Genomic DNA, 15,627 nt, shown 5'->3' on the forward strand with positions numbered 1-15,627 from the left:
TTGAGTGTCTACTGCTACTGATTCTTAAGGAACCATCAAACTCTGATGACTAAAATGAAAACAAAATTGTATAAACCAAAACCGCTAAAATTTGGTTCAACTAAATTATAGAAGACAATCATAAACTCCATTTCTACTGTAATGCTTGGAGATAATGTGAGACTAAATGAAGCTTGGTAGTGATAAGTTTTATACTCTGCCATTTTCAAAACTTGACAACTGGGATCTACCGCTGGAAATCTGAAATTTTCCATTTCCTTAAACAGAAGAATTGTTTGAAATATCTATCATGAAATATCTATGTTTCATGTGAAATATCCATATGATCCCATCTATTGGAAACTTTGCAAAGACATATATATATATGGAGCATCAGAGCTTATTTAGGAATCTCAATATTAGGAATCAGAATTGGGCAGAAATGGTCTTTTCAATTGGCTTTATATCTTATGGTTACAAGCATATAATATAATGGAAAGTTTAAAGCAGCTCCAAAGTTAGAGAACAAAAAATGAGGGAATAAGAAAAATAAAGATGCCCTTTCATGTTCAAAGTTCCAGCAGCATTTTGTCAGTTTTATTTGGGAAGCTTGTATCTGTCTGCAGTGCTTGGTAAGGAAAATAACTCCTCCTTACTCCAGAGATGGTTTACCTGGAGCTATCATCATTTGCTGCAGGTTATGACACACCTCCGCGTGATTTACGAGCGCATGAACCAGTCTCTCTCCCTGCTCTACAATGTTCCTGCTGTGGCTGAGGAAATTCAGGATGAAGTTGGTGAGTGAGCTGTTTTTTCTAGTTCTGTGCATATAAACATATTTTCCTCCTGTAGGAGAAAATCAGGGAACTGAGTTCATCTGCATCAGGAATCATCAGTGTTTTAATATGTGGAAGGAAAAAGAGCAGATTCCCTTGTACAGTGAAGCTATTGGGGAGTGAAAGTTGCTCTCATCTTAGCAATTGCATCAGGTCTTAACTGCATACTGACAAAAGCCGAGGGGGCTGTAATTTGACTTTGGTCTATTTGTGTGATAATGAGCCACTTGTTGTTGGATTATACTTGTCAACAGTTTTCTAATTTAGTCAATCTTATAAATATCACCTTATGATGCTTTGGTACTTTACAGTTTAATAGAAACAACCCTTCATCTCTTAATTCTTTATTATCATAATCTTATGAGTGCCATGATATCCTCATTTTTCAGATGAAGGAGCCCAAACTTACAATTTAAGAAACTTGCCTATGTCATGCATATCCCAAGGAGCACAGCAAAACCACAAAACTCTGACCTTTGACTTTGAGGTTATTGTTATATTCAGTAACACATCTTTCTTTGATGCATGCCCCGCCCCCTGCATAGCCATGAGTGTTCTCTGGACCACATTGTTGTTTAACCTTAATTAACTATATGCCCGCTATCTTTCATTAAACTTTTAAAATAATCATACACTCATAAGAAGTTGGAAAAATAATACAGAGTAGTCCAAGGTAGACATCACCCACCTTCCTCAGCAGTAACATCTTACGTAACATCATGCATTATCAAAACCAGGAAACCGACCTTGTGTGCCCACTGTCTCCTATGGCCCTAGTTTTCGTAATGACATCTTTAATATTTCGTATGAGTAAGTTCTCCCTTTTCTGTTTTCTTGGAAAGGGAGTAAAGTATCGCATAACATAATTCTCCACAAACCCCCAAAATGCCCATATTTGTTTAACGTTGCCTCACAGAAGTACTTAGATGCAATTACCCTAGTGCATCTTTCAACATAAAGCAGATGTATGAATCCGGGCGATATGGTGCATAAACCATCTGTAAATAAGCAATATGTGTGTGGTGGATCCCTCTCCATAATGAGTCCTGTTCTTTCTTAATTGGGTTGGAAGTAGATGCTTAATTTGGTTTAAAACAGATGCAGGTTATCTGAAAACAGAACACCCAGGATGTTGTAGATGGTGTACCGGTTGCAGGAATTCCTGCTCTGAAGTGCCCAAAACACGGCTTGGCTCGATTTTTACATTTCATAACAGTGCTGTTCTACTCTTCTTTCTTCTAACTTAGTAATACCTTGCAAGTGTTGTTTGTATTACTACCAAGTAGTTGGCACTTATCAGGTAATGATGGTCTGTTCAGTGTTGTGTATTAACACACAGGATCCTTTCTTTAAGAAACGAATATTCTTGTTATATATTAGGATAGACATGTGTAAGGAACCTTTAAAATACTGTGTATTAAATAAGTATAAGAAAGGCCTCCAATAAGTTGTAGAAGGGACAAAATCAAAGAAGAATCACGTTCTTAATGAACTGAAGCTCAAATCTTCTAGATGAATGTATTTTGGCCTTATAGCCATCTTATCAAGCTTATTTTCATAAGGAACTTCAACTGAGGTGTTGCCAGTAATACCAAACTATAGAGGAATAAGCCATTGCAAAGGACTAGAATATTTCACTCTCAACCAGTAATTATGGTTGACTCTTTCTAATTAAATTACCAGACGTTTTCATTCAGCAAAATACTACTGAAAGCAGTGACCACTAATAAGTCGCAGTTCCACAGAACAGATGGTGATTCAGCTGTCTTGAGTGTTGCAAAATGCCCCAAGAGTAGAACCACACACTAAACTTCAAATCTCAGTGGCAGGGAGAATATTCCGATAACTAGAATCATAGAATTTTTTCTTTAAAAAAAAACTGTTAAGTAAGCTTAAGAGCATGTCATTTTTAAAAATAGTTTTGTCATTCTGAGCATACCGAACACCTAATCCTAAAAGATAATCATTTAAAAAATCTTTCTTGCCTCCATTTTTATTTATTTTTTATTATTTTTATTTATTTATTTATTTATTTTTGCGGTACATGGGCCTCTTACTGCTGTGGCCTCTCCCACGGAGCACAGGCTCCGGACGCGCAGGCTCAGTGGCCACGGCTCACGGGCCCAGCCACTCTGCAGCATGTGGGATCTTCCCGGACCGGGGCACGAACCCGTGTCCCCTGCATCGGCAGGTGGACTCTCAACCACTGCGCCACCAGGGAAGCCCAAAAATAACTTACTTTTAAAGTAGGACCATAGATGAAACAAGATGGGCTGTTAGTGCCAATTGTTTAAGCTGAGTGCTGTTTAAGCTGAGCGGGAGTTCTTTGTAGTATTCTCTTTACTTTTATATGCGCTTGAAATTTTCCATAATAGAAGTTGGTTTTTAGCTTACTTTACAAATAGAATCTGCACAGATTTCTTCCAGTGTATGTCCTGTACATTTAATTTCTAATTAAATGCTTTGTCATTAGTCTGATTTGCATGCATCTGCCTTTTCTGTGTGTAATCAGATTTTAGATTTGGAGTCAGTTCAGTGTAAGTAAGAAGCATACTAAAATTCAGAGCTGCTGGGAAAAGGAGAAGATCCAAAAGAACCTACAAATGCATGTTGTTTATATAAAAGTTTGTGCTTATAAATGCAGGCAGTTAGAATATGTTTAATACAGTAAACCATCTGGAGAGAAATACAATAGTTTTGTTAAATAAGGGTAATAGTTGCTCTGGAGATGAAGGGTTTTCACCAGTCCTGAGGAACTGCTAGTATCTTTCGAGACATAGGTTTATCTGCTTCAGGTAGTTTATGCTCCCACGAGGGTAAAATTCTCTATTATGGGTGAAACTGAGGAAGAAGCTAGTCACACCAGAAAGAAAAGGGCGAAAGTGGGAACTGGCATCAAATTTGTGAGAACAGTAAAGTGTGACTGACTAAAGCCTAGAATTCGTCAGGGCCATGAGTTCCAGCCCTGACCGTTTTCACCCACTGTGCTTTCCTGAGAAAGCCATCTGTTTATGCTGCTCTACTGTTAACTCCAGTAAATCCCATATCCATAACAACAACCTGTCTGCTGAGTCCCAGTGACATATTCCAGACTCAGAACACAGGCATACCTCGTTTTATTGCGCTTTGCAGATATTGCATTTTTCACAGATGGAAGGTTTGTAGCAACCCTGTGTTGAGTGAGTCTGTCAGCACCGTTTTCCAACAGCATTTTCTCACTTCAGTCTCATTTTGGTAATTATTGTGATATTTCAACCTATTTCATTATTAGTACATTTGTGATGGTGCTCTGTGATGAGTGATCTTTGATGTTACTATTGCAAAAAGATAGTGACTCGCTGAAGGCTCAGATGATGGTTAGCATTTTTTAGCAATAAAATATTTTTTAATTAAGGTGTGTTCATCGTCTTTTTAGACATAATGCTATTGCCCAGTTAATAGACTACAGTATAGGGTAAACATAACTTTTATATGCACTGGGAAACCAAAAAATTCATGTGACTTGCTTTGTTGAGATATAAAGTTGAGATACTTTATCGCAGTGGTCTGGAACCGAGCCTGCAGTGTCTCCGAGGTATGCCTATATTTCACCTGTTTCTCAAACTCCAAACTATGTGTGTAAGGAAGAAATCATTGTGTCCCTCTTGCAATTGACCCATTTTACAATCTCAGTTATGGGTTATCCCAGTTGTCCTATACATATCCATGATGCCTTCCTCTCCTCCACCCATGATTGCTTATCAATCTGAAATCCTATGTATTCTACCTCCGATATTCATGTGGAATCCCTGCTCTGTAAATCCACATCGTTAGCTCAGATCCTTATCCTCTCACATGAGTTTCACTGGACTCTCAACTAGTCATCCTGCCTCTTGGTCCCCTCCTACCCAAATTCTTCCTCTTCAGGGCTGAGTTCCCTGCTAAAATGAAAATACAACCTGCACATGGTTCTTCCTTGCTTGAAAAGCAGCATACTTCAATACTCAACTGAAATGTCCACACTCCCATAAGCCCTTGACTAATTTGCATAGGGAGCCAGAGGGAAGAGCTGGTGTTTGAGTGACAGTTATATAGCGAACTGATGAGAATCTCTTACTGATGATGTTGCTGGCCTGAGTTCTTTATGAAAGTTCACGCATGTTGAGGTTCAGGGCCACCACATATAGATGTGACAGGTGGTTTAGGGAAAAAGCATAGACTGACATTCATTCCACATCCCACTAACGAAGCCAAGCCCTCTGGGATGGGGCCACATCCACGTGAAGTGGAGCTTTCTTATAATCCACACAAATGCAACATATGCGCTAGTGACAACACTGGTGAATTCAGTGACAGCACCTCCAACTAACTTGCCCTTAACAGATAGTAAAGTGATGAAAGTGGAATTGGAGCCAAGGTCTGCATGAGTCCGAAACTCATACTCTCTCTGCTACCCACTTTCCTACTCTCAATTCAGTAGAATTTTCTTCTACTAAACCTCAGTGTCTAAAGCACCATGTATCCACCTCTAATACCATACTCTACTTTGTATTTAATTGTTTATTGACACGTCCACCAGCCCCCAGTCCTGTGCGATCTTCCAAGAAATGTCTTGGTCATGTCTGTATCCTTGGGATCCAGCAGAGGACCTGGTACTCTGTAGTATTAGTCATCATAGCCTAGGTTGAAGCAAATCCCTAGGCTGCAAAGTAGATGATCCTTAACTTAGGTGGATCAGGTGATCTCCTCCATAACCCTAAAGACCCACCCTGAGCTCCTTCCTTAGCACCTAGCATAGCTAGTGCTACACAAAACAAACCTTTTTCCTCGGCCGCAGCATTCTCTAAAGCTATGATTGCTCAAGCCAACAAAATGGGTGCGTTGGCAAAGGTATCAAAATAAAGAATAAAGCTGAGTTCTCAGGACTGTAATTAATAACATTTTACAATATTGTACTATATCTTATCCATGACCCTCTGCTGTTTGGCTTTCTGCCCAATTCATATACTCTGACACTTGATTTATTAAATATGTTGTCTGGTTTGACTCTTCCATCAACCAGAGTCTGAGGCTATCTATTTGCTTTGCTTCACCAATAAGTATGAATTATCAAAACTACTCTATTAGTTTTATGAAAGCTTGCTGTGTATTCTTTTATAATAATTTTTCAGTTCAGTTTGAATTACTATTATGTGCACGTTCCCAGGCACATCATTTATTACTTAATGTTTTCCTTTTTTAAAAATTGTATTTGCATACAAATTATGAAGCTTTCTGTAAAGAAAGACGTAAGGCGTTTGTACAGGGGGAAAGAATCCCTTCCTCATTTAAAATAGCTGTTTAGGACAATTTTTTTTTTTTTATTCAGCAAATGATATAATCATTAATTTAAGGAAAATATGCCTCTTTTCAATGTCCATATTCTGTCTTAATCATCTTTTAACCCTTCAAGAAAGCAGAATTCCTTCATCTCTACTATTGTTCATCTCGGCTTTGCTTTGTCAGTTTGCTGTTTCAAAATGAGTGGATTTTTTTATCCTTTGTAATCTTCCTTAAATCTGTGCCAAAAGGATTCTATTCTTCTATCAGCACTCACCAGAGTACTTCATTTTACAGCTTCCTCAAGGCTAAAAACATTGTAGCTCTCAACTCAGGGCTGGCTGTTTCACAGAATGCTGTAATGATCAATTTATGAGAAAGATAGGAGGAAGGAAAGGGGGAAGGAAGACCTAATTGTTTCATACCCTGGGTTTTTTTTTTTTTCTTTTAGCCTTCAAAATTAGTAAAAACATGAATTATTGTAAACCAGATGTTGGAAGGATCTCTGGCGGAACAAATCCACAGTGAATGGGGTGGGATTGAAATATGTGGCAGGAGATCAAGAAACTCAAGTTAATGAAAGAAGGCTTATAATTTTTTATTACAATTTGACTGTGGCCTCCTGATAAACTTTTCTGCTCTTTGGGAAAAATACAGCATGTTTATTTCAAGGACAGTGTTTCCATTCTCTGTTCCTAGTAAACCTATTGATTTTTGGATTTAATGAATCCAAAGTAGTCTAGACTTAAAATAGAATATCTATGGCACTTCCAGACCAACAAAATGGAACATTCATTGCTACTGAGAATTTTAAGTATCCTTGTGTATAATTGTTAGTCAGGGGAGGGCATCAGGAAGAAAAAAAAAATCATAAAAGTAAATAAAGTGAGAGAACTATTAACTCACTCCACTCTTATTTTCCATAGGAAATGGCTTTTAAGTATAAGTAGATTTTACATTTTAGAACTGATTTAAGTATTTGGCAACAAGAACATTTCTTTGTATCATAAATTGCCAAAGACATGTTCTTCCTTTAGTTTTACAGTAGTCTCAGAGGTCCTTATTAGTATTTTTTCCAGTATTATTACCTGAATTACAGGTTTGACCAGTGTTTATTTGCCTACCCTCTAAATGTATATCTTTGTCTCCCTCTTAAGCAAGACATTTACTCTTCCAAAATAGTACAACTCATTTTATAAATGAGAAAATGAAACTGCATTGTCAAGTGACCTACATGTAAGCATATTAATCTTCAAAACGGAAAAGTATACTATGACAACAGCAACCCAGTTTCCTGATGCTTTGCCTGCCATGTTGAAATGTCTCTAAACAGCAAAACATAGATGTGTCAATGCCAATGAGTTCATACCTCAAACCCAACTGGTCTGTAAATAGTCTTAGGAGGTTACAGCCCTTAAGCATTTAACTCACCCATAGTGTCTAGTTTAGTGCTTTGCAGACATTTAGTTCTTTATACCTTTTTTGGATATGATATGTAAGCTGTCCTTTTCTTAGGAGTTTAATGACTGAATCTATAAATATAGTGTATGTCATTCAGATGATCTGTGGAAGTCAGTGATAGGGTCCTTTTGACGTATGTAGGGACTTTCCTGGTGGCCCAGTGGCTAAGACTCCATGCTCCCAATGCAGGGGGCCTTGGGTCAATCCCTGGTCAGGGAACTAGATCCCACATGCTTCAATGGGAAGATTCCTGCATGCCGCAAATAAAGATCCTCGCGTGCCACAACAAACATCCCACACGCGGCAACGAAGATCTCACGTGCCACAACTAAGACCCGATGCAGACAAATAAATTAATTAATTAATTAAAAAAATATTTTTAAATGCTGACTAATATTAAAAAAAAAAAAGTTGATGTATGTAACTTGACATATGTAAATTATTGACATGGAAATTATTCAGGGAAACAACATCAGTTTCCCTGGGTAATTTTTATAATATTCCCTTCTGACAGACAGATGTGGTTTTTTCTGTATTTTCTGATCCATAATTTTAAAGGAAAAGTCAATCGTTTAGCATTATTAAAAAAGTATACACTTTCTAGGAAGAATGAATGTCAAAAAGTTTAATTTAAAACAAATAAGTATAATCTCTGCCATTCTGGCAGATAGATTGTAGACATTAATATGTATAATTCGGAGTGGTATATTGATCTTATTTCTTGCGATCCCAGTGTACCCTGGCAGTCATTAGATGACTTACATATAAACCACATTGTTTATTTCATACCATTGCAGTGGCTCTATGGATTATGTTTTCAGTCTTAATAAGTAGGCGGTATCTATTAAAATCTTTTGCATATTTTTTAATAGGGCTCTGCGTTTTTATTATTGAGTTGTAAAAGATCTTTATATATTCTGGATACTAAACTCTCATTAAATATATGATTTGAAAATATTTTCTCCCTTTTTGTAGGTTTTCTTTTCACTTTCTTGACATCCTTTGAACACACAAAATTGTAAAACTTTGATGAAGTCCAGTTTATCAATTTGTTTTCGCTGTTGCTTATGCTTTAGTATTATATCTAAGAACAATTGCTCAATCCAAGGTCAAATATATGTATACCTGTGTTTGTTTCCAGGAGTCTTATAGTTTAGCTCTTATAGTTAAATCTTTGATTCATTTTGAGTTAATTTTTATATGTAATGTGAGATAAGGATCCTCCTTCATTATTTTTTTTATTTTTTATTTTTTTGGTACACGGGCCTCTCACTGCTGTGGCCTCTCCCGTTGCGGAGCACAGGCTCCGGACGCACAGGCTCAGTGGCCATGGCTCACGGGCCCAGCTGTTCCGCAGCATGTGGGATCTTCCCAGACTGGGGCACGAACCCATGTGCCCTGCATCGGCAGGCGGACTCAACCACTGTGCCACCAGGGAAGCCCCCTTCATTCTTTTACATGTGGATATCCAGTGTCCCATCACCATTTGTTGAAAAAAACTATTCTTTCTACTTTAAATGGTATCGGAACCCTTGTCAAAAATCAGTTGACCAGGGATATATGGGTTTATTTCTTGACTCTCAATTCTATTCCTTCTATATATACATTCTTATTACAATACCACACTATTTTGATTATTGTAGCTCTGTAGTAAGTTTTGAAATAGGCAATGTGAGTCTTCCTCCTTTGTTCTTTTTCAAGATTGTTTTGACTATTTGGGGTCCCTTGCTTTTCCATATGAATTTTAAAGTCTTTTTTTCCTCATTTCTGCTAAAAAGGTAGTCAGAATTTTAATAGGGATTACCTTGAATCTGTAGATCAATTCAGGGAGTATTTCTATTGTAATTTTTTTTAATGAACTTTTAAAACACTATCACTACTTGAAGAGATATCCGCTATGAGGTGATTCTGCTTTGACCCCATTCAGGAGGGTAAATGTTTAGAAGTCGCAGGAAAATTGACTTAGCACACTGTCACCCTTTACTCAAAATTTTGGTGAGATGCAAGGAAATTTCTTTGTGAACTCTTCCTTAAATCATGACAACTGTGACACATTGGTGGGTTTTGTCTATTTTCATGCCATTCTCTGATATGTTTGTGTGTGTGTGTGTGTGTGTGTGTGTGTGTGTGTGTGTGCACCTTGACCAAATGGGTGAAGGCTGAGGCAGTGCCTCTCACACTGAGCTCTTCTGGTGCCTGTGATGATCGAGTGCAGTTCCAGAGTTTTTCCTTAACTCAACAGCTCTTGCACATGGCCCTGTAATTTGAATCAAAATCCAAAAACAAATCCTAACTAAAATGATTGGGGGGTGAAGTCAGACCACAATGGGAACTCCTAGACTACTTCTGGCAGGGAACCCTGCCACAGATGTATCCTGATTTTTTTTGGTAGATTCTGGGGAGCAACCAGTGATTTTACACTGGGGAACAAGGGCTGGTTATTTTGTTTTTCACAACCAGCTGCCTTCAAGGTTCATATTTTTAAAGAGAAGAAAAAAATTGTAGTGATATTTGCCACCCTGAAAATAGAGATGCATTCAAATTGAGATTAATTTTGAAATCTGTTTCCACAAAGTCTAACTGGGAGAGAGATGAATGTATTTGCATGTGAGAAAGACTTTGGAAGGAGTGTTAATTTGCCTCTTGCTCTTCAACTCAGAAACAAATTTTGCAGTGTACTCCCTGAGTAAGCTCTGTTACTCTTTGTTAACTATTCTCCTGCCATCTATACCATGGCCTGCTTTAGAAAATCAGTCATAGACACTGGGGTATAATGTCTCATCAAAAACAGGAGATCAATCTATTAACCCATTCCAGATTATGAGGCATGTGTCCAAAGGAGTGTTTACATCATATGAATCAAAACACTATTCAGAAACAATCTTTTGGACTTGGAGTGAAAAACAGGTGGTCAAAAGGCCAAAGTTAGGGTGTTACTTAATTTCAACTACTGTTGCTAGATCCATTGACCTGAGACAGTGAATTTAAAATAGCCTATTTAATGTGTTTAATTTTTTTTTTTTTTTTTTTGTGGTACGCGGGCCTCTCGCTGTTTTGGCCTCTCCCGTATGCGGAGCACAGGCTCCAGACGCGCAGGCTCCGCGGCATGTGGGATCTTCCCGGACCGGGGCATGAACCCGCGTCCCCTGCATCGGCAGGCGGACTCTCAACCACTGCGCCACCAGGGAAGCCCTAATGTGTTTAATTTTTTACAAATATATTTATTTACATGTGCTCATAAAAGCATGAATTAAATCTTACTATTTCTGTGGAACAGCAAATGGTGACTACTTGTATTGTCTTATGCATGTCTCAGTATCTTTGCTTTTGGTCTGGGTGGTAGTTAGAAAAGTCTGCCCATCCCATGAGAGCAGATAGAGGAACTGTGTGTTCAGCTTCCTCTTTAACATTAAACTTGATAAAGCTTCCCCTAAGGCCAGTAGAGACCAGAGGCATTGTCATCTGAGAGCAGGAGAAAGGGCCAGCTGCAAGTTTCATGCCTCTCAGAAGCAAGAGCCTGAGCCAGCCTGGTCTTGGCAAATGATGCATTTCTTCTCTTTCAGAGGCTAGCATAGTGAAGGGAAGTTCTGGGCCTGCTTCTGAAGCTTTGCCAAGTTATGAAGGAACTTCCTGGGACCTGAACAGTGGAGAGCTGGGAATGCAAAAGGGAACATATCATATTAATATGATTATACTTATTAACGTCTTATACTGTTTTTATTTAGGTAACTCTAGAAGCAAAGCAAATTTCACATTCTAGGTTTTAGGCAGAGGACAGGAGATGTGGAGAGAGAAATTGGCGTTTGAAATTCTAAATTAGTCACTCTTTTGCAAAAACCTGCCTTCGTTTTGTTGATGATTACTGAGGCTTGAAATAATTAAAATGAGTTTACTCTCCAATGATAGTCAACATATTTGATAGAAAGGAAAGTTGCCAAAATGCCCTTTTTGATGTGGCATACACAATAAGGAGAGTATCATGTGTGGAGCTGGACTTGAAAGCATAATCATTCATAATGTAACCTTCCTCTATTACACTAAAACTTTTTCTTTAGTCATGACTGTGACCAGATAACATAAGCTTCTTGCTGTTTATAAGTTTTCCATGATACCAAAAAGCAGTTTTCTAAACTTTTTGTATATGAAACGTTGTTAATAGTTATAGTTTTCTACTCAAACAGCTTTAGTCAATTAAAAAAAATTAACTTTATCATTGCCACTGATATATCACTAGGTAAGTGCCTTAATTCTCAGTCACCACTCTAATAATATCAAGGGAATATTACAGGGTTTCAAAAGTATATAGGTAGGGCTTCCCTGATGGCACGGTGATTAAGAATCCACTAGCACAATAGCTAGTGCTTACCACTAGCTATCTGTTTTACATTTGGTAGTGTGTATATATCCATGCTACTCTCTCACTTCATCCCAACTTGCCCTTCCCCCTTCCCGTGTCATCAAGTCCATTCTCTATTTCTGTGTCTTTATTCCTGTCCTGCCCCTACATTCATAAAAATCTTTTTTTTTTATTTTTAGATCCCATATATATGTGTTAGCATATGGTATTTGTTTTTCTCTTTCTCACTTACTTCACTCTGTATGACAGACTCTAGGTCCATCCAACTCACTACAAATAACTCAATTTTGCTTCTGTTTATGGCTGAGTAATGTTCCTTTGTATATATGCACCACATCTTCTTTATCCATTCATCTGTCAGTGGACACGTAGGTTGCTTCCATGTCCTGGCTATTGTAAATAGTGATGCAATGAACATTGTGGTACATGACTCTTTTTGAATTATGGTTTTCTCTGGTTATATGCCCAGTAGTGGGATTGCTGGGTCATATGGTAGTTCTATTTTTACATTTTTAAGGAACCTTCATACTGTTCTCCACAGTAGCTCTATCAATTTACATTCCCACCAACAGTGCAAGAGGGTTTCCTTTTCTCCACATCGTCTCCAGCATTTATTGTTTGTAGATTCTTGGATGATGGCCATTCTGACCTGTGTGAGGTGATACCTCATTGTAGTTTTGATTTGCATTTCTCTAATGATTAGTGATGTTGAGCATCTTTTCATGTGTTTCTTGGCAATCTGTGTATCTTATTTGGAGAAATGTCTATTTAGGTCTTCCACCCATTCTTGGATTGGGTTGTTTGTTTTTTTGATATTGAGCTGCATGAGCTGCTTGTAAATTTTGGAGATTAATCCTCTGTCAGTTGCTTCATTTGCAACTATTTTCTTCCATTCTGAGGGTTGTCTTTTCATGTTATTTATCATTTACTTTGCTGTGCAAAACTTTTTAAGTTTCATTAGGTCCCATTTGTTTATTTTTGTTTTTATTTCCATTTCTGTAGGAGGTGGGTCAAAAATGATCTTGCTGTGATTTATGTCACAGAGTGTTCTGCCTATGTTTTCCTCTAATAGTTTGATAGTGTCTGGCCTTACATTTAGGTCTTTAATACATTTTGAGTTTATTTTTGTGTATGGTGTGAGGATGTGTTCTACTTTCATTCTTTTACATGTAGCTAGCTGTCCAGTTTTCCCAGCACCACTTATTGAAGAGGCTGTCTTTTCTCCATTGTATACTCTTGCCTCCTTTATCAAAGATAAGGTGACCATATGTGTGTGGGTTTATCTCTGGGCTTTCTATCCTGTTCCATTGATCTATATTTCTGTTTTTGTACCAGTACCATACTGTCCTGATTACTGTAGCTTTGTAGTATAGACTGAAGTCAGGGAGCCTGATTCCTCCAGCTCCGTTTTTCTTTCTCGAGATTCTTTTGGCTATTTGGGGTCTTTTGTGTTTCCATACAAATTGTGAAATTTTTTGTTCTAGTTCTATGAAAAATGCCATTGGTAGTTTGATAAGGATTGCATTGAATCTGTAGATTGCTTTGGGTAGTAGAGTCATTTTCGCAATGTTGATTCTTCCAATCCATGAACATGGTATATCTCTCCATCTGTTTGTATCATCTTTAATTTCTTTCATCAGTGTCTTGTAGTTTTCTGCATACAAGTCTTTCATCTTCTTAGGTAGGTTTATTCCTAGGTATTTTATTCTTTTTGTTGCAGTGGTAAATGGGAGTATTTCCTTAATTTCTCTTTCAGATTTTTCATCATTAGGGTATAGGAATGCAAGAGATTTCTGTGCCTTACTTGTGCATCCTGCTACTCTACCAAATTGATTAGCTCTAGTAGCATCTTTAGGATTCTCTATGTATAGTATCATGTCATCTGCAAATAGTGACAGTTTTACTTTTTCTTTTTTGATTTTGATTCCTTTTTTTTTTTTTTTTTTTTCCTTTGGTGGTACGCGGGCCTCTCACTGCCTTGGCCTCTCCCATTGCAGAGCACAGGCTCCGGACACGCAGGATCAGCGGCCATGGCTCACAGGCCTAGCCGCTCCACAGCATGTGGAATCTTCCCAGACCAGGGCACGAACCCATGTCCCCTGCATCGGCAGGCAGACTCTCAACCACTGCATCACCAGGGAAGCCCCTGGATTCCTTTCATTTCTTTTTCTTTTCTGATTGCTGAGTCTAAAACTTCCAAAACTATGTTGAATAATAGTGCTGAGAGTGGGCAACCTTGTCTTGTTCCTGATCTTAGTGGAAATGGTTTCAGTTTTTCACCATTGAGAACAATGTTGGCTGTGGGTTTGTCATATATAGCCTTTATTATTCTGAGAAAAGTTCCCTCTATGCCTACTTTCTGGAGGGTTTTTATCATAAATATGTGTTGAATTTTGTCAAAAGCTTTTTCTGCATCTATTGAGACGATCGTATGGTTTTTATTCTTCCATTTGGTAATATGGTGTATCTTATTGATTGATTTGCATATATTGAAGAATCCTTGCATTCCTGGGATAAACCCCACTTGATCATGGTGTATGATCCTTTTAATGTGCTGTTAGATTCTGTTTGCTAGTATTTTGTTGAGGATTTTTGCATCTATGTTCATCAGTGATATTGGCCTGTAGTTTTCTTTCTTTGTGACATCTTTGTCTGGTTTTGGTATCAGGGTGATAGTGGCCTCATAGAATGAGTTTGGGAGTGTTCCTCCCTCTGCTATATTTTGGAAGAGTTTGAGAAGGTTGGGTATTAGCTCTTCTCTAAATGTTTGATAGAATTCGCCTGTGAAGCCATCTGGTCCTGGGCTTGATTTGCATTGTGATTTTTAATCACAGTTTCAATTTCAGTCCTTGTGATTGGTCTGTTTATATTTTCTATTTCTTCCTGGATCAGTCTTAGAAGGTTGTGCTTTTCTAAGAATTTGTCCATTTCTTCCAGGTTGTCCATTTTATTGGCATATAGTTGCTTGTAGTAATGTCTCATGATCCTTTGTATTTCTGCAGTGTCAGTTGTTACTTCTCCTTCTTCATTTCTAATTCTGTTGATTTGAGTCTTCTTTTTTTTCTTGAAGAGGCTGGCTAATGGTTTATCAATCTTGTTTATCTTCTCAGAGAACCAGCTTTTAGTTTTATTCATCTTTGCTATTGTTTCCTTCATTTCTTCTTCATTTATTTCTGATCTGATCTTTATGATTTCTTTCCTTCTGCTAACTTTGGGGGTTTTTTGTTCTTCTTTCTCTATTTGCTTTAGGTGTAAGGTTAGGTTGTTTATTTGAGATGTTTCTTGTTTCTTGCAGTAGGATTGTATTGCTGTAAACTTCCCTCTTAGAATTGCTTTTGCTGCATCCCATAGGTTTTGGGTCATCGTGTTTTCATTGTCATTTGTGTCTAGGTATTTTTTGATTTCCTCTTTGATTTCTTCAGTGATCTCTTGGTTATTTAGTAACATATTGTTTTTAACCTCCATGTGTTTGTATTTTTTACAGTTTTTTTTTTCTATAATTGATATCTATTCTCATAGTGTTGTGGTCAGAAAAGATACTTGATACGATTTCAATTTTCTTAAATTTACCAAGGCTTGATTTGTGACCCAAGATATGGTCTATCCTGGAGAATATTCCATGAGCACTTGAGAAGAAAGTGTATTCTGTTGTTTTTGGATGGAATGTCCTATAAATATCAGTTAAGTCCATCTTGT

At 37.7% G+C, this 15,627-nt stretch overlaps 1 protein-coding gene across 6 annotated transcripts in view; it reads left to right on the plus strand.

Annotated features, from left to right (window-relative positions):
- The window catches only part of APP (amyloid beta precursor protein), a 275,370-nt gene that overhangs the window by 206,738 nt on the left and 53,005 nt on the right, over nt 1-15,627 (plus strand). For all 6 annotated transcript variants that reach the window (XM_027101867.1, XM_027101878.1, XM_027101888.1 and 3 more), the window contains one exon: nt 677-776. In XM_027101867.1, the coding sequence (XP_026957668.1) occupies nt 677-776 (100 nt within the window). The remainder of the gene's footprint in view (nt 1-676; nt 777-15,627) is intronic.

This window comes from Aethalodelphis obliquidens, unplaced genomic scaffold, assembly GCF_003676395.1.
Source record: "Aethalodelphis obliquidens isolate GAN/ISIS:26980383/991018 unplaced genomic scaffold, ASM367639v1 scaffold1, whole genome shotgun sequence".
NCBI classification, from domain to species: Eukaryota; Metazoa; Chordata; class Mammalia; order Artiodactyla; family Delphinidae; genus Aethalodelphis; species Aethalodelphis obliquidens.